The 20,610-nt window shown below is 36.9% G+C and overlaps 3 protein-coding genes across 3 annotated transcripts; 2 read left to right on the top strand and 1 right to left on the bottom strand.

Moving 5' to 3' along the window:
* Window positions 1–343: 343 nt before the first annotated feature.
* On the bottom strand, window positions 344–1,006 carry LOC136810075 (uncharacterized protein F54H12.2-like). The gene has a single exon (XM_067066646.1). It carries the CDS (start codon window positions 1,004–1,006, stop codon window positions 344–346), a length of 663 nt encoding a protein of 220 aa, XP_066922747.1.
* Window positions 1,007–13,417: 12,411 nt separating this feature from the next.
* Window positions 13,418–18,499, top strand: LOC136810092 (uncharacterized). The gene is made up of 2 exons (XM_067066669.1): window positions 13,418–13,719; window positions 13,909–18,499. The coding sequence occupies exon 2, from the start codon at window positions 14,954–14,956 to the stop codon at window positions 18,497–18,499; it is 3,546 nt and encodes a 1,181-aa protein (XP_066922770.1). The 5' UTR covers window positions 13,418–13,719; window positions 13,909–14,953.
* Window positions 18,500–18,657: 158 nt separating this feature from the next.
* On the top strand, window positions 18,658–20,610 carry LOC136810103 (uncharacterized). Its single transcript, XM_067066676.1, has one exon. The coding sequence runs from the start codon at window positions 18,658–18,660 to the stop codon at window positions 20,608–20,610; it is 1,953 nt and encodes a 650-aa protein (XP_066922777.1).

Below are 20,610 nucleotides of genomic sequence, written 5' to 3' on the forward strand. Positions count from 1 at the left end.
AGCAAAAAATAAACAATATTCACCACACAATGTAGATATTGGATCTTGAATTGCATATTTTAGTTTTAAAACTTCATTTGATATTTTGTTTAACTTTTTTCTCATCCCATAATCCTTAGGATCTCTACCAAATGAATCGATGAAGTAAGTCTCTTTTGGTTTCGTTAAAATGAGTATCCAATGACTTCCACTTTTATCCGATGGCTCCTCATTACATATGTAAACTCCTTTCTTAGATAATTTAGTTCTTTGAAACTGATCCATTGCAAGTACCTTTTTCTCATAATCGTCCATCATTGGATCATTATTCAAAGCACATAGAAGCTGAGTTGTATCCATAACATTAAAAATCCTTCAAAACGTTACGAATTTTATTGACTTTTATTATGTTATCGTATTCACAATATACCAACACACTGATTGTGTTAGGTAAAGCTTTCGCGAATTCCAAGGTTACCCTTAAACTGCCTTCTTGAGATGGTTCTTGATGAGGTCCGTTGCAGAGAGCTGCAGATAGATCGAATCCAAAAAGACTGTATCCAGTAGGATAATCTCTCCTACTTATATCCATTCCTTCATCTCGATTAATTTTTCCAGTTGCAGTGAATAAACTTCTATAGCCTTCTAAATACTCACTGTCTCCGAAGTTTAATTTCATTGGGTGGGATAAAGTTTTCCCGTTTACGTAGACAGCCACTTCTCTCACATCAAAATGTTTGAAGTTGAATGGATTCTTATGATAATTTCCTGTATACGAATCATTATCAATCATCCCAAGAAAGATTCGATTTGGTAGTTGTCCTAGAATCAAGTTATCCCAATTTAAGCTTGTGAGCCCAGCAGCGATGCTATGAGTTTTTACTTGTACTCTATTGATAGGATAAGATGCAACATTTTTCTCTAGGTTCCTTTGAATTTCAGCAAATTTATGATGGGTTAGTTGTACTTTTCTTACACAAAGGACAGCATCTGTTATTTTAATCCTTGGATTATTTGCTGGAGTCATTATTGCAAATGCATCTTTACTTCTATGAAACACAAGTCGGATAGGTAAACCATTCAAAATTAATCTCCCTTGATTACATAAATCAGTATGCAATCTCCCCGCAATCTCCCTATGAGCTCGGTTGTCTTACTCACATTAGTATATTCAGCTCTATTTTTTAATCCGATATTATCCTTAGCAGGGTCAGTCTCCTCAAGTTGATTTGCTGTATCTTTACAGAAGAGTCCCATTTCCAACTGCGTCTCCTTAGCATCAGGACCATAATTCAATAGTGTTTCGATGATTGATCGAAAAGCATAAGTGTTATTCGATGAGCTAATCAAAGTACCTCCCAAATAAACGTCCAATTGACTAAATATTGTTGCAATTGGATAATTGATGAAAGCTGCTTTGTCTGTTGTTGCATGAGCTGAGCCGTCTGCTTTAAGTAATCTTACTTTTAACCTTAGATAGGTATTTGCAAGATCAATAAAGAAATCTGTTGCATTCTTAATTGAAAATTCAAGTGGTCCACTATCCTCAAGTTTCGTGATGGGATATATTTCTTCAAAAGTGCCATTAGATATGTCTGATTGAACAAATGCTGGTGTGAAAAGATCAGTATCTGATAAAGCACACTCGATGTGATTTTTATCTTTTGTATCCATTTTCTCTTATAATATCCCTAAAGGTTTTGAAGGTCTACCACGTCGTCCTCTCCCTTTGCCAGCTTGTTTGTGAATGGTCTTTGATTTATTTGGTTTCCTTTTCTTAAAGGGTTGAAGAAGCAATTCTTCCGTGTTTTCCTTAGCTCTTCTCTTTAGTGATTGCTTCAAATTATGCCCTTGACTAACATCAGAAATAACTTCCATTCCTGTTTTTAATGCTTTCTTTCCTACTTGTTTCAGTCCCGATTTGATGTGAGGTTTTACAGCTCGCATTAATCCTCTAAACAATCCACCCAATCCATACCCACGTTGCATAACAACACCTCTATAGGCAGGTAATCCATGTCCGATATGTGACATCGTTATTGATAAAATCTCGATGTAATTCGTCTAAAGACCAACGTTACGATCACCTTCCCAAATTCAAATGAAACAAATTCACCGAGAGCATCCCTTATATTGATTGTTATGCTACTAATATTTTCTTTACTCAATCTAAGATAATGTGGTTTATCATAATGAATCCAATATATTTCTCCAAAACTCGATTTTACAGGTATGATTCTAAGTAATGGAACTTTAAAATCTCCGACTTGTTGATTCTCGATGATATCCGAGTATAGATATAAAAGTTATCCATCGAGCGATTTATGTCAGCAACTGATGTCTCCAGCTTTAACGGATGTCCCTTGATGTTAGAGTTTTCCTCCATATCTGATTTAAATCCTAAAACTCTCGCTATATCAGAATTGTTCATGGAAATTTTACATCCAGCCATCATTTTGATTTGAGTTTTCCTTGTAACTCTATCAAATTTATACTGTAATGCTCTCGGATCGCCAACTTCATTTTCATTCAATACATCAATCAAATCTTCAATATTTTTATAGTGACCACATGGGATTTTAATGTATTTGACGACTATTCTCGGGCCCTCATTATATTTGAGTATATCCTGAGCACTATAAAGTTTTATCAATTTATCTTTCTCTTTCTCCTGTAGATTATAGCAATGTTTGTATATCACATTATATCCCTCACGTATATTATACCAACTATGTGGGAAGTGTACCTCTTGTAAAGCTACCTCCCACTTTGAAGGATCCACGTTGATTTCGCTTGGGAAATGAGTAGTATAACTTGATATTTTGTTATCTGGATAGATTTTCATAGAACTATCACTTGGTAAGACAACGAAAAATTTATTTGTGTTCATCTCTTGAATGATTGTAAATCTTCCTCACATACAAAACTATTGAACTTTTCAGGATATCCTTTCCACTTCACAAGATAAATCCAACTACCATTAGGTTGTCGCTTCTTTCTGATAACCTTTTCGATTTTGTAAGAGTCAGGTTCGAAAACTCTGAGTAATTCTTGTTGATAAAATATCCCCTTGATAGCTTCGTCGGCTTGATCTTTAACTTTGTATACAACTGGATCGCCTGGCAGTCTGTGTGATATGATAAAGATTTCTTCACTCCATCCCTCTAAATAACTTTTATGAAAAGTACCTCTCTCAAGAGTTATCCTCACATGATCACCAACATTGTAAAGAGTTTGCTTGGGAGACTTCTTCTTCTTCTTTGATTTGTTAGCGTGGTAAAGTCTCATCCAAATTTCCAATTCATTATCCTTATTCACTTTTGAAGGAGCTGTTTTTATGGATCGATGATACCCATTGTTATAGCGATATACCAAATCTTGTAAGATGTCAACATATGTTCTTGTTTCATAACGTGAAAAATATTTGAACATTAAACCTTTTAAAGTTCGATTAAGCCTTTCAACAATTGATGCTTTGCGTTCACTGAAACTAGTGAAGAACTTTATTTCGTTATCCTTGAGTAATCTCTGGACTTTTTTATTCAAAAATTCTGTTCCTCTATCTGTTTGCATAATCTCTGGTTTCCTTCCATCCGTAAAGATATCTTTCAATGCATTGAGTATATCCTGTGCACCTTTTGATTTTAATGGTCGAACCCAAGCAAATTTAGAAAGGATATCGATGCAAACTAGTAAATACTTATATCCTTTATTATGTTTTGAAAGTTTCTGCATATCACATAAATCGGCTTGCCATTGCTCATCCATATGATTAACCAACACTCTTCGAGTTTTGTAGTGTATTCTTATAGGATGATGTAAAGTATATGTAGCATCCTTCAATAACCATTCCTTAACCTCCTTCAATTTCAAATCAGGAATCTGTAATTTAGCTGCTTTATATAACTTGTAAGGAGAAGAGTAAGAAACATGTGATTTTAAAGAGTGATAAAGCTCACTCAAAATTTTCTCTTTCTTTTCTTCATATGACATATTTAAAAATAGTTTACAAAGTTTCTTCCTCTTTGTCAACCCCATCAAGTTGGCTGTTTTCAATAATCAATGTAGAACCGCAGCCATGCTATTAAACATCTTAGTTTCCTTAAGAGGTCTCTGAGCTTTAATAATGGCTCCATCCTCACAGTTAGAGTGTTAAAATACAAATGAAAGTAATCTAAGAGGCTAGCGGTTTTTTAAAGATGTTGAAGATAGCCAATTGATAGGAGTTTTGGGAGTTGATTTCAACTTCATTGGATATGGAGTGGATCTAGATCTTCTTCTGTTAATTTCTTTCATGATAAAGTTCTCCTTATCTTGCATTTGAATACTCTCTTGCATCTGATTATTCTTAATCCATTCTTTAGGCATTTCAATATTGACCAAAGCTTTTGAAAATATATGTCGGAATTGTGATGGGGATATTGTTTTTTTTCTATTGCTCAACATGTCTGTCATAAGATCTCCTATGTTTGAGCCATGCAAAACTGTTCCTTCATAAACAAGCTCTTTATCTTGATTCCAATTCAATTTTTCAGGATGAGATTTTATGAATCGGAGAACTTGTATTGCTTCTTTCCTCATCGTCTTTGGTAGAGTATTGACTATAGAATTCACACCGGTTTCTTTGGGACTTATTGGGTTTGCTTGCTCCTTTGTATCTTGATTTACTTCCTCTCTCGTCATTTGTTTTTTCTCCATTAACGGATTCTGCTTTGATTCTTTAACATCTAATAAAGAATCACGATACCTCTTCAATGAATTCATTTCTTTAGTAAAAACTTTAACTTTCTCATCTTCGTGTAAATCTTCTCGATCCCAAACATTTTTCATATTTTGCTCGGCATCATTCATAGCACTTTTTTGAGGGGGTGCTAAAACATGAGAGCTGTTTTTATCTCCCGCTTTTTGTAGCAGAGATTCATAAACTTGAGGAGATAAGAGTACAAATTTCTTGTTAACATGGTTACCACCCATTGCATTTAATCACCTAAAAAGAATTTAGCAAGAGCGCCTGCTATTTTAGCAAAAATGTTCCCTCCGTGTTGTATCAGCAATGACTTCTTTCTGACTGTGGGAACTTTTGGATCAGTCAGCTGTTTAAGTATTTTCTTCTTTTTACGTAGATGAGTTTTTGTTGAGCCTCCGATTGGAACTTTTCCATATACGACGTTAGTAATACAATCACAAAGCGCATTTACTAAATCTGGTTTTGCTTCCTTGAAAATATTTTTTCTGTCTTTTGGAGAGCATGTGTGTAGCGCTCTAATCATGGATGCATTCCTCTTCATACGTTTTGACATTTTAACGTCTATTCGCGATGAGTGCTTATCAATAAATGTGAGGTAGTTCATGATATTTATCGTATATATACATACTTTGGTTCTTCAGTTGGTAAAATGTTTGTTCTTATTCTCAACCGCTCGTCAGTATCAGGTTTTAAATCAAGAAACAAGTAAGAGTATGGAAGTTTTGTAGCGTCTTCGAATACCCATTTAAGAAAATCGACATCACTCGGCATGAATTGCTTTGCGAGGTTGGTAAATTGTGACTTATCTCGGATATTTTTAAAGATGACCATATAGTCTGAGTTTAGACTGATGCTTCTCTGTTTAGGATGAAATAAATTCTGAGTTAAAAATATAACTGACATGTTGTCATGCCTTCCACGGGTAAAGAGTTGAGATACTGCTTTACTGTCACCTCCTTCATCCATTAAATCATCGAGAATTATAAGATTATTTATCTCTCTATCGAACATTGATGTTAGATCTTCTGGTATCCCTTCACGATATTCAAGATTAGGATCGATTTCTAGTAACTCTTGAAACAAAGTGGGTTGATGTTTCGCGTAACACCATACAATTCTATCCGGTTTAACATTCATCATTTTCGAAGCATTCTTCAAAAGCTTTTTGGTAAATACAGTTTTCCCAACATTCCGACCGCCTGATAAAAGTAGGCTAAATGGATGCTTCAAAACCTTTTCCATGTTTCCTGGGAGGATGTTAAAGTTAGAATAAGAAAAATAACACATGAGACTTTGAATATATTGTTTTCTTGTGCAGAAACTTCCTAATGTAAAAACCTTATTTTTTTTTTTCATTGCTTTTTCATCGTAAATTTGGTTAAGGGCGGTGGGTGGGTTGGTTTAACTGGGGTGTTTCTTTCATGATCCAGGGGCAGCCTTCGGCGGCCCAAGTTGCGCGCGCTACTTTATGATTAAACGTCCTCACGGGAATTTGTGGGAGGGTAGACAATTAATTTGTATAATTAACTCAATTGAAGAATATAAAATTTGTTAAATGTTTTAGAGGGGGATCTTTTGTTTTCATAATTGACTTGATGCTAAGTAATTATTTTTGAAATTTTTATAAATTTTCAAATTTTTTAAAAATATTTTGTCACTTGGATTCATCCGTCGACACCTCGAGTTGTATACTTAACCTTCAAAGTATTGTTTTTAAATCGTGAATTTACATTCTCTTGAAAAATGAATATGGAAACCACTTGCGAGTACTGTTACGTAGTTTTCAGATCAAAAAATCAACTCCATAAGCATCTTTTTCAACATTCACCAAAACCTTTTCTTTGCATGCATTGTGGAAAGGGTTTTACTCAGGATGCGTATAGGAAAACACATCAAAATACCAAATGTCGAATTAGACAAAATTGTAAGGATTTTTTCATTCTTATTTGATTTGTTGATGGATATTTTGTTTTCATTCACTTGTCATTGTTTAAAAATGGATCGTTTTACGATAGAGTAAGATTGAATGAGAATAAGGAAAGAGATGTTCCTTTTTTAAATTTATAATCCTGGTTTTTTTTATTATTATTTTGAGTTGAGTTCTATTTTAAACAAAATGATACTTATCAAATTTTCTTTTTTTTTTCTTTTTAATGTAGTTTATGGTAATCAAGAGATGGTTGTTCCACCGTATCAAAATTTCGATCCTCTTCCTATCAACCATCAGCAATTTCAAAACGACATGTTGATGGAACTTTTAGATGAGATAGCTGATGATCGACCACCTATCGTAACAGCTCCACCTCCAGAACCAATCGATTTATCCAATTTTGACGTGGATATGGAGATGGACTTTGCCGATTTGGCGAAAATTGAATTGAAAGAGTTGGACTTTGTGGAGAATTTTTTCAACGAAATCGATGCGAAAGTTGACGATGGAAAAGTGGATATGGGTCAAGAGATTGACTTTGGGATTGAGAGTATAGACTATTAATTTTTTATTATTTCTGTTCTTTTCATGTTGTTTTTTTGTTTTCTTAAAAAAAATTTTTTGGGGTGCATTAGAATGTTTTATCTTTTAACTGAATTGAAAAAAAAAAAAAAGAAAAAGAAAAAGAAGATTTACTGACTTTCAATTATAACTTTTTTTTTTTTCATCTCTAAGTTATTATTAGAATATCTTTGAGTTGAGATTTTAAACCATACCCTATTATGAGAAAACCTCTAATTTTCACTTTATCTTTCTTAATTGATTCAGAAACATCATCCTTGAAGTGCAAATTTTGTGGTAAAGAATGCGCTCGCAAAACTAATCTACAACTGCATCAAAAAAACTGTGATCAAGCTTATGCATCTTCCTCGACTTCCTCCTCTAACATCCATGTTGGTTCTTCTTCCTCTTCTTCTTCTTCGTCTCCTTCATCATCTTTTTCAACTTCTACAGTAAAATCTACAATTCAAGCTGGCGCTGGCATTGATGCTCCCTTCCTTCTTACGGAATCTATGGGTGGTGATGTTCAGACATTTCGAAAAGATTTAAGTAACATTGTGAATTTCACTCCTGAGGTTTTGAAGGATGCTTTTTCAAATATAATTGAAGGAAGAAAGCGCAAGGGTGTCAAAGCCATCGTTTCGTTATTTATTGTATTTTGTAAAGCAGATAGAGCAGATGTTAAGACGGATCCAGCTATTGTCTTAAAAAGTGATCCCTTTCCTTGTTTGATGGGATCCAATACTGATGAACTATTCACTTTGGCGTCATACAATCCAAGATAACATTGAAACTTTTATAAGGAATGGTTCTGGTTCTGGTTGGGTTCTGGATCATTCTTGTAAAATGTTCATCTTAACCCATATTTTAGAATGACGGTCAAAAAGAGATCCTTGTTTCAAACCTGCCACAAGGGAACAAGCAATTCAAGAACAAAATCAACACCAAACTAAAGCTACTGGTTGACAACACTGGTGGAAAGATCACACATTTGCAAGTCACCGAAGACTCAAACAAAGAATTCGATAATATCGCCATCATTAGATTTGCTGATGCTGAGACAGCCAGGAGGTATTTCTATTTGTTTGATTAAAAAAAATTCTCTCGCCACCTGCTAAATTTCGACAAATACACTATTTGTAAAATAAAAAGACTGTTTGGTCTCCCTAACTTAAACGCAGAATAGAAACCGTGTGTCCTGGCCATAGATTTATAAAGCCCGAAGGGGTAGATGTCGTGCTTTAAGCCATGTATCGCAGACAAAAAAAGTGAATATCGGAAAAAGTATTGTTGCTATTGTTTCTAAAACCTGCGAAGCTTCTGATTGGTCAAGCTCTGAAATCCTATTGTAATGTCACGTGATTTAGGTAGAGTTTCCTACCTAACCACGGCACACTTTTCAGCAAAAGTACGCCGTCTAGCCCTTTGGGCTTTATAAATCTATGGTCCTGAGTGTTATTAAGATGATGATGTTATCTGGATCATTTTCTACATGTTGATTTGGGTCTTTTGAGATATAACCCCCTCAGAGGATCATCTTATATTGCTCTTCCATCTAGCATCTTCAATAAGAAAGCCTGTGTTAATGTTATTAACAAAGATGAAAAATGTTTTACCTGGTCAGTATTGGCAGCTAAGTATCATGAAACCTACAAAGTCCATCCAGAGAGGGTAGCACACTTGAAGAGACACGAGAGAGAGCTGGATATGAGAGGAATCAAATATCCAGTCTCCTTAAAAGACATCAGCAAATTCGAGAAGCAAAATGATGTCTCTATAAATCTGATTGGATTTGAGGAGGATGAGTTTTTTCCACTGAGAGTCACCGAAAATATAACGCTCAACTTCACGTCAATCTTCTTCTAATTGCAAACGATGACGGAAATTCGCATTACGTTTGGATTAACAATTTAAATAGATTGTTGGCAAAACAGAACAATAAGAGCAAAACTCAAACATGGTTTTGTAACTATTGTCTGCATGGTTGTACGACTGAAAGAATCCTGAATGATCATCTTAAACATTGCAAGGTATCTATTAGTTTTTCAATTATTTAACTTCCTAATTGAACATCTTTACTGCTAGAAGACACTTACTTATATGTTAAATCAATTAGAGTTTTTTTTTTATCAAGAGCTTCGTATTATTAGGAAAAGGTTAAATCTTTTATTTTTAAGTCGTTAAATGTCTTTACTTATTCAATGAACAGGTTAGTATTAGTTTTGTTTAAGGAATGAGGCAACCCTAAGGAAAAATGAAAAAGAATAAGCAAAGACATAGTACTTTGATCGCTAAAAAAAAAAATATAATAATAATAATAACAATTTATTACATTGCTTCAGGATCGTGGATTACAAGCCGTTCGATTTCCACTAAAAGGTGACAAATTTGAAAGAGACAAAGTCTTTTTCAACAATGCTCGTCCAATGATGAAGATTCCATTCGTCATCTATGGAGACTTTGAATGCATTTTGGAACCGATAGAGGGATCGAAAGATGGAGGAGCTAAGGAATCGTGGACATCAAAGAAAATGAAACATGTCGCAGATGGTTTTTCCGTGTATACAACCTGTATTGACGAAAAGTTCTACAAACCACCTTATGTTTACACTGGACCTGATGCAGCGGAGAAATTTCTTGATTTCATCCAAGACGAGATAAAGGAGATGAAATCTGTCTATGAGAATCGACTTGATCCAGTTGTGTCTGATGAAGAAAAGTTGAGACATGAACAGGCCACTAAATGTTACATTTGTAATGAGTCATTCATCCGTAACCCTAATCATCCTGATTATGTCAACAAAAAGAAGGTGCTTGACCACTGTCATTTAACATCGAAATTCAGAGGGAGCGCTCATAGCATTTGTAACCTACAACTATCTATAGATCATAAAAAAGTTAAAGTTCCAGTCGTTTTTCATAACCTAAAAAGATATGATGCTCATTTAATACTATCAGCTGCTAAACCACGACACGGTGAAATTACGGTGATACCATCAAACATGGAGAACTATGTAACATTTAGCATTGGGGATGCACAATTCATTGATTCGATTCAATTTATGACGACATCGCTTGAAAAACTTGCTGGTAATCTACAACAGACTTCACCTGATCAACGCAAAAACTTTCCCGAAACGACAAAGTATTTACGTTATAAAATGTCTCAATCCAGTAAGAATGAACATCTTCCAGAATTTAATGATAGTATGGATGAACTAATTCTTACTTTTGATAATTCTTCTGATAACCATACTAACCCTAATGAGATCAATATGAATAACGATATGAACGATAGTATAGATGAATTAATTCTTACCTATATGGATGAGGACTCTAATACTAATAACACTAACATGGGTGACGATTTAAATGAGAGTATGGATGAACTAATGCTTACTTTAGATAATACTGGTAACGGGAGGAGGAATGATAATGAATTAAGTGATAGCAGGATAGACCCTGATGATGGTGATGATGATGAGGATGAGGATCTGATTCGGAATGGTAATGTTGCTGCAAACTTGAATGATTTGAGAGAAAACATGGTTGATTATCGTGATAATCCTTACATCGATCCTACATTAAATCCTCAACAGGAGGAGAAGGTATGTCTGTTTTTATTTCTATTATTATTATTATTATTATCATTGTTATTATTATTTTTTTAATATATTCAAATTATTTATTTACTTATTTTTTTTTTTCACCACTCTTGAAATAGCTGCTGAAAAATAGGAAAACAATCAAAAATAATTTTGAAAAATTTGTTTGTGTTTAAAGGAAATACTAATGGTTTTAGAAGATTTTAATGAATAAATCAATCAAAGAATTTTGTTTTTTATTCTATCTTTAGGTGAATGAGGACTTAGAGCTTTTAACGAGGAAGGGAGTATACCCATACGAATATACGGATAGTGCAGCTCGATTCGATGAGAGGACATTACCAGCCAAGGAGAAATTCTATAGCAGTTTGTCTGAGGAAGATATCAAAGATGCCGATTACACACATGCGCAGAAAGTTTGGGAGAATTTGAGGGATTATCATGATTTATACCTTTTAACGGATACTCTTTTGTTAGCAGATGTTTTCGAAGAGTTCCGTCGAATGTGTATACAATTTTATGATTTAGACCCATGCCATTTCTACAGTGCTCCCGGCTTATCATGGAAGGCAGCATTAAAAATGACACGAATCAAACTCGATTTATTCACTGATCAAGCAACAGAAAACGATATGCATTTGATGAGTGAATGCGGTATTCGTGGTGGTGTTGCAATGATTGATACTAGGTTTGTAAATTTGTTTTTCTTTAATGGTTTCTAGAAAAATTAATACTCTTAATCTTATTTTCAGGTCTTTTATAATGTAGTAACATTAGAAATTAACCCCTTGTTTTTATCTTATCTTTAAAGATCAGGGATAGCAAACCATAAGGATGTTGATCATTTCGATGAAACGAAACCAAAAGAGCACCTCATTTATCTGGATGCCAACAACTTATATGGTTGGGCCATGAGTCAACATCTACCAACGGGGGATTTCAAATGGCTTACTAATGCAGAGATCGAACGAATTGACGTTGAAACAATTACAAATTTACCCGATGATAATGATCAAGGTTACATTTTGGAAGTGGATTTAGGTATAAAATTTATCTGCTTTAAAGAATTCATCAACTCTTCATTCTCACATATGAACAATGATTTAGATTTTGTTACATCATCTGAGAATTAACTAGCTATCATTTTTCAGGGTAGAAAAGTTATTATCCTTCTAAACTATTTACATATATTGATTCCAATTTTCATTTTCTTTATCTTCTTAGAATACCCTGAACACTTACATGATCAACATGCAGACTACCCACTCGCACCAGAGCGGGTACAAGTCACCCCTGATATGCTTTCACCGACGCAGTTAAAATTGCTTGGCGTAAAATCAACAGATGAAGTCAAGTTACCTAACATCAAGAAGCTTGTCCCAAATCTATACAACAAAGAAAAGTATATCCTTCATTATAGAAATTTGAAATTTTATCTCTCGCAAGGTTTAATTTTAACAAAAATTCATCGTGTCTTAAAATTTTCACAAAAACCATGGTTAAAGCAATACATTGATTTTAATACACATCGTCGCAGTTTAGCACGTAATGAATTCGAAAAGAACTTTTTTAAACTTATGAACAATTCGTGCTTTGGTAAAACTATGGAGAACCTTCGACAACGACGAAACATTGAAGTTGTTCAAGATCGTCAAATCCTTCATAAACGTGTGGCACAACCATCATTTAAAGATTTCAAGATTGTTAACGATAACTTCATCATAATAGAACGAAAGAAGAAAACCGTATTACTTAACCGTCCGATATACACTGGATTCTGCATCCTCGACCTTTCAAAGATACACATGTATGACTTCCATTATAACCATATCAAGAAGTTATATCCTGCGAACCAATCAAAGCTTTTATTCACAGACACGGATTCACTTGCGTATGCAATTAGAACTGAAAATGTTTACGAAGATATGTTACCACATAGTCACTTATACGATTTTGCAAATTATAAAGAAGATCATCCAAATTACTCACCTGTGAACAACAAAGTCATCGGGAAATTCAAGGATGAATTGGAAGGGGTACCTTTACAGGAATTCATAGGATTAAAGGCCAAGATGTATAGTATGCAGTATAAGAAGAAAGGAGAAATTCAAAACGATAAGAAAGCAAAGGGAGTAAAAAAATCGGGATGTTAGCCAGTGTAAGAATCACAGCTGACGTCATATTTAGTACTTCTGATAAATGATATTATATTTTTTGATTTGTGATTATGATATTATATTTTGTGATTTGATTTCTCTACTACATATTTTTATTCACTCTCTTTATTCCCCCAATAACTATTCTTCTTCTTGACCGCCCTTACGTTGACCTATTAAAGTAATTATCAATATAACTATCTCCTCATTTTAACTTTATATTCATCAAAGTTTTGAAAAGTTCTATGAAGGTTTTGTTTATCTAAACCAAGCACAAATTCGTTGTAAACATTCATCAGGACATAATACGTCTCACCAAATTCTTTGATTTCATACTTTAAGTCCTTAACTTTTCTTTATATTGATTCTTATATTTTAACCACTTTTCTTGAGTTTCAATTAATTGAGATACTATGCTAGGATCCTCGTTCATAGCTGTTTTGGATAATGTGCTTATAACTGATTTGTTTTGGTTGTGACGTATGAGCTCGATAATGACAAGATGATAATTATCTTTAATTACCTTTTATCACGTTTTTCCATAAAGTATCATTTTTTCTACGCCTTTTTCACGCACTCAAATCAGATCAGAATTACTTTTACAAGAGACGTGAGTGAGATTTTCATTCTCGAGATGTGAGCAAAATACTTTTACTTTATGAGATCTGAATTCATTACAGAGTTGATTTTACTTCTACTTGGAGTCACGAACATTTGGGGATAGTATTTGGACAATATTTTGTAAGTAATTTCATGTACATATCGTTCTTTCATATGGTGATATTTTTCCCTAGTTTATAAATACCCAAGTCAGATTAAGACATATTTTTATGAAGCGATTTCTTTACTTGTACATTATTTTACCTAGTCGACATTTTTCTTTCATAGGCCTATGTACATATTTTTAGTTTTTGAACTTTGTGTTTTTAGCTTGAACAACAATCAACAAGATTCCTACGTTCCAAGATTTTTGACTCAACTATCCCTAACATCTTCAAGAAAATATTTGGGAATCAATTGGACAACAATCAAGTTTTGGAGGATCAAGTTTTGGTGGGACAATCAAGTGGAGAACTGGGACAAATGCTGAGAGAAAGAGACACATGTCAGAGGTATACCTTAAACTTTGGCTTGGAAATTTGAAGATAGCTCACAATCTTCTTCGTCTCTCAAGTCCTATCGTCTGGAAAATCGCCTATCGTTTGGAACATACTCTCTCTGATACCCTCCATATTGTTTCCGCTACCCCCTCATTCGGAAAAGGCCGTCCGAATATCATTCTCCAATCGCACGTTCGGAAATCGTCCATCCAACGTCCGTTGTCCTCCCAAATTTATCGTTTCCGGGATTCATTCTATCCGGAATTCTCTCCTACCGTATCGTCACAGATACTCCATTTCGTTCAGATACCGCACCCAGCGTCGTATCGTTTTATCGGTATACACACCAAATTGTATACAATCCATCATTTCGTTGTTGATTCTCCCGTCGCAAAACGCCACTTCCGCCCCGCCTCGTTCTCATACGTGGTTCGCCCTCAACTGTGGTCCACCCCACCACCAATCGTGGTCCACCCTCATCCTCAATAGTGGTCTACTTTATCAATCGCAGTTCACTTTCGTTTGAATTGTCTTCCGTCCTCGATTATTAATCGCTACCGGCCGTCGTTCAATTCGCAGCCCGCTCTTGTTTCCAATCGTGATCCGCCCGTTGTAATTCGTGGTCCGCCCTTATTTGCAATCGTTGTTTGTTCTCGTTATCAATCGTGGTTCAGCCTTGTTATCAATCGTCGGCCGCCCTTTTCATCAGTGGTCTACACTCGTTCCCAATCGGGACCGCCCTTGTGTCCAATCGAGCGTTTATTCAATACCGCCCGTCGTATTCGTCTGTGGTACACGCAACTACCACATCAGTTGACTAATCCGTGGACTACCTGTTCTTGATTCAACCTTGTTTCATCACCGTCCAGACCATCATGTCAATCCGGAGATCTCAAAGAATTGCAGGACAAGGGCCTGATCATTCCACTGACCTAGCCAAACTGATATCTCTAAGGAACACTCGAAGAGGTCTTCTGGGATATCTTACACGGGTGGCAAATCAAATCTTATCCTACCTGAATGATCAAGATGCATCGAGTGCGTCTACGTTGCATAACACTCTTGTTGAGACTTACTTAAAATTCAGAGCGGCAAACACAGAATATCTTATCTATGAAACTGACGAAAGAAGGATACAAGAATGCACAGAGACTGAAGCTAGAGAGGCTAATCGCATCGCTGAAATAGAGCATGAGATTCGTACGAGATTGAGAACACCAAATCTTTCCAACACTACACCTGATACAAGTCTGTATGATGTAGATCCATCTGAAACTTCCAACATATCGGGTCATGATGAACGTACTAACGTATTCAATCCTCATATTCGTATACCTGTTGGCTCCAGTGGAAACTCACCTACTTTTTCTCATATCGAATCACCTCCTAACTCAGCTATTTACCACTCACCTGTCCATTCACAACCACTTCAACGAAGTCTATCTCAGGTGAGATTTACTCCATGTCCACCTTCGGTGTCTTCTGTCACAGCAAAGCCACGAAGCAGCTTCCGACGTCTACGCCAAAAGGCATCTACAACATCAGGTGATAATCGTTCAGAGCCTTCAACTGCCACTGTGACTCTTGCTAATGCTAATTCTTACACAAAACCCAAACCTCCATACCTCGTCTTCAGACCAGTCGACCAATTCATTGACGAATTGACAGAAGGAGAGGAAACATGCCTCGCCGGCTTATCAAACCCATTAACAGCAAATTCTGCGCTGAGGTTCGAATTCGAGACAAAGGCTCTTCCAACCATTGAATTAGTTAAGTTCAGTGGCGACAGCTCCAAATGGCCAGACTTCGTCGAAAATTTTAGTCGCAGAGTCCATTATAAACTATCCTTCACCGACAACGATCGAATGGAAAGACTCCTCAGTATTTTGATTGGTGAAGCCAAAAAGAGTGTTGAATGTATCGGAACCTCTGGGATATTCTACGCAACTGCCTTGAAAACCCTGAAGAGAGATTTCGGTAATAAGACGGTGGTCACACATTCCAAGCTTAGGAACCTGCTTGACAAACCTCAGTTACCTTCTGATGATCGTTCCTCCTTGAAAAGATTTCACCAACACCTGAAATCAACAGTGACATGGCTAAAGATGATTGGTAATATGGGTGCAATTCACTCTGCTGAGAATCTGTCCAGAGCTGTCATTCGGTTGCCTGACAATTTGAGAAAGGCATTTTATCGGACATCTAAAGATTACGAGGATACCAGTCTTTCACTGATGAAGCTTGAATCATGGCTTGACTCCAAGCTCAAGGAGTTTTATAATCCCATTGCAGACATAATCGCTCAAGAAGAACAGAAACCAAAAGACAAAAGGAAAGACAAACGCAAGGAAGGGCAATCAAATTACTTGGGAGGAAAAGGTGATTCAAAGACCCCAGTATGCTACGTATGCAATGAACCCCACAAGCTTTGGCGTTGTGAACGCTTTAAACAGAAATCAATTGCTGAAAGGAGAGGAGAAGCAAGAAAGTTAAATCTATGCTATAACTGTCTCTCAAAAGGTCATTCCATCAAAGATTGCAAGTTCCAAACAAGATGTAAAGAATGTCAACGAAAGCACCACACGTTACTCCATGATCCAAATTACAAAGCAAATCCACTTGCAGGAACTAAGGAAGGGGAATCTCATTATGCTAAATCCAAAAGGACAACCTTCCTTCAGATCGTGCCGGTCACCATTTCAAACGGTGATATATCAGAAAAGGTGAATGTTCTTCTAGATCCTGGTTCTGATACCACGTTAATCAGTGCCAGCCTTGTTGATCGATTGAAATTACCAAATATCAACAGTAATCTGAAAGTTTCTATCAGCAACGTTCTAACAAAAAGGCAAACCCTGAGATCAAGATCAGTCAACTTTCTTCTTTCATCATGTGATTCCAGCGTTCATGTAGAGGACGCTTGGGTAGTCGAGTCTCTAAACATCAAGATGAAACCCTACAACGTTTCGAAAATGAAAAAACAATACCAACATCTCAGAGATGCTTCCTTACCACAACCACTCGATAAAGACGTTGAGATCCTAATCGGTGCAGACGTACCAGAAGCGCTCTTGCATCTCGAATTTATTAAAGGTGAAAGCTCAAAAGAACCAATTGCTGTGAGGACTCTGCTAGGATGGACTATCTTCGGAGGGAAGTCTGGTAGCAATGATGGTTGCTCTAATTACATATCAGTTCAATCCCTTGACTCGAAGCTGGAAAGATTTTGGAGTCAAGAAACCTATGCGACAACGCCTGATTCAGAAGCCTTGCTTACTCGGGATGAGAAGAGAGCCTTACATCTTCTAAAGAACAACACAAGACTCGTGAACAATCATTTTGAAGTGGGCATGTTGTGGAAAAGTGACGATTTGGAGCTCGTGAATAATCGACCACTTGCTGTCACCAGACTTCTGTCTACTGAGCGAAGATTAGAGAAATTACCTGAAATCAAACAAATCTACAGTTCGAAGTTAGAAGATTATGTAAAGATTGGTCACGTCCAAGAATTGACCAAAGACGAAGCAGCAAAGACATCATCCAAGACGAACTATATACCGCATCACTTTGTCTTAGAACCAAACAAACCAGGTAAAATTCGAATCGTCTGGGATGCATCTGCTAGGTTTAAAGGAACCTCACTGAATGATCAACTCCTCAAAGGACCAGATTTACTGAACAGCCTGGTCACAGTCCTATCGAAATTTCGAAGAGGAAAAATTGCAGTGATGAGTGACGTAGAAAAAATGTTCCACCAAGTTCTTGTACCTGAAGAGGATACAGATTCATTGCGCTTTTTGTGGAGGAAAAATGAGGAACACATATCAGAGTTTAAGATACTGGTCCACCCATTCGGGAAAAAGGATTCACCGTGCTGTGCCAATTGGGCATTGAAGGGATGTGCTAATAAGATTCAAGACGTACCAGAAGGAGAAGTGCTCAAATCGCTAACATCGGATGAAAGAGCAGCTGTCACAAAAGCTGTTTCCGAAGAATTCTACATGGATGACTTCCTAGGATCATTCGATTCAACAAATGAAGCAGTCAACACCTGTTCAAACCTTGTCAGAATCACCGCTGAAAGAGGTTTTCGATTGACAAAGTGGATTTCAAATGATACTGAATTTTTGAAAGCAATTCCAAAGGAGGATTTATCGCCAAAAATAACAAACCACGACTTCAAGGTACTACCATCAGAAAGAACCCTTGGAGTAAGGTGGAATCCAACCGACGATGTCTTCTTCTTCAATGTTCCAGTCAAGGAATGTAAAGAGACAAAGAGAGGCTTGCTGAGTTTCTTGTGTTCGATATTCGACCCTCTTGGATTCTTGGCACCCTACCTTATTGCACCAAAACTGATGCTTCAATCCCTTGGAAAGAAAAGGTTGGATGGGATGACACCCTTCCAGAACGGATCCTGAAACAGTTCAAAGAATGGCAAGAAGGACTTTCGTCACTGAAAGAAATCTCCATACCAAGATGGTTCAACTTTGCAAAGATTACAGCTACCGAAATCGAGTTACACGTCTTTTCAGATGCTTCGATGAAGGCATTTGGAGCAGTTGCTTACTTTCGGACAATGGATGATGATGAGGTCAACTGTAGTTTCATCATCGGTAAATCAAGGTTAGGACCTATTAAAGGAAGCACAACACCACGTTTAGAGCTGCAAGCTGCTGTCCTCGCATCCAGGATTAAAAATTGTGTCGTCAAAGAAATGGATCTTCCCATGAACAAGACCTTCATGTGGACTGATTCAAAGGTCACACTCAGTTATATTCGGAATGAACAAAAGCGATTCTCAAATTACGTAATGAACCGTACAAACGAAATCCGTAAAAAGACAGAAGTTGAGAATTGGCGCTTCGTACCAGGAAAACTCAACATCGCAGACATTGGAACCAAATGTTTTGGTGTTGAAGAAACCAAGACATGGATCGATGGACCTGAATTCTTGAGGGAGAAGGTGGTCAGGCAATTTGAGGAACCTGAGGAGGACGAAGAACTCATGGAGATCATCACAGCCCATATCGAAATCAGAGTTGACGAATCAACAAATGTCATCAGTTGGGAAAGATTTTCCAGTTGGACTAAGCTGAAACGATGCTACGCCTGGATCCTCAAGCTGAGAAGGAGATGGGTAGAGGTAAAACGTAATGGTGAATCGTCAATCAACAAAGAAATCCTTGATGTTGAGGACCTCAATGACGCTACCAAGGAGTTATGTCGAATTGCCCAAGATGAATCGCAGCACTCAATGGATGAAAAGAGACTTTCAAGTTTCACACCAATCATTCTACACAACCTCGTTTGTGTTGGAGGACGTATTTCCAAATGTGACGTACCCAACCAGTCCAAGCATCAAGTAATTCTTTCCAACGAACATCCAATAAGCGAGCTCATCATACGCCATGTACATGAGGTCAACCACCACTGTGGAAGAAATGCCACTCTTGCCCTTGTGCGAGAGAAGTATTGGATTTTGAAAGGAAAGAGCAAGGTCAGGAAAGTGCTAAATCAATGCTTTGTTTGCAGGAGAGAGACGATCAAAACCAAACATCCAATGATGGCAGACCTTCCAAAGGAGAGACTTTCAGTTGGATCACACGCTTTTGAGAATGTTGGAGTCGACTACTTTGGACCAATCAATGTAAAACAAGGACGTAGAACTCGAAGAACTGCAGGCACCGCTAAAAGGTATGGTGCTCTCTTCACGTGTATGACTACACGAGCTTTACACCTCGAACTAGCTGGAGACCTATCAGCTGACAGCTTCATCTTAGCACTCCGACGTTTTCGAGCCAGGAGAGGCAATCCAAAAACAATCAGGAGTGATAACGGAACCAACTTTGTGGGAGCTGAAAGAGAGATACGAGAAGCTCTTGCAAAATGGGACCAGAAACGAATCCAAGATGAGCTTTCACAGTACGACATTGTGTGGAAGTTCAATCCACCTGTAGCTCCATGGATGGGTGGAGCTATGGAATCCATGGTTAAGCTCACAAAGAAATCATTACGATCAGTAATCAAAGACAGAATCTTCACTGAGGAAGCACTTCACACGTTCCTCCTTGAAGTTGAATCAACTATCAATTCGCGACCACTCACACCACTGAGTGACGACATCAACGATTTTGAAGCTCTCACCCCTAACCACTTTCTATTAGGAAGAGCTTCACCCAATCTTCCAATCATTTATAACCCTCAACAAAACAACCTGAAGAGCAAGTGGAAGCAGGTCCAATCAACACTTGACGAATTTTGGAAGAGATGGGCAAAGGAGTACCTACCTACAATCAACGAACGAGCTAAATGGCGCCATCCAATACGGAACACTAAAGAAGGGGATTTAGTTGTCATCAGCGAAAAGGACATCCCAAGATACAAATGGCCATTGGCACGCGTTGTTAGTGTCATCACATCAGATGATGGCATCACAAGGATTGCAAAAGTCAAGACGTCCGACGGTTCGATATACACTAGGCCAACCGGTAGCCTAGGCTTGTTGGAAGACGGAACCTCATCCAATTGA

This window comes from Clytia hemisphaerica, unplaced genomic scaffold (genome assembly GCF_902728285.1).
Source record: "Clytia hemisphaerica strain Z4C2 unplaced genomic scaffold, Clytia hemisphaerica genome assembly, whole genome shotgun sequence".
In the NCBI taxonomy this organism is placed as follows: domain Eukaryota; kingdom Metazoa; phylum Cnidaria; class Hydrozoa; order Leptothecata; family Clytiidae; genus Clytia; species Clytia hemisphaerica.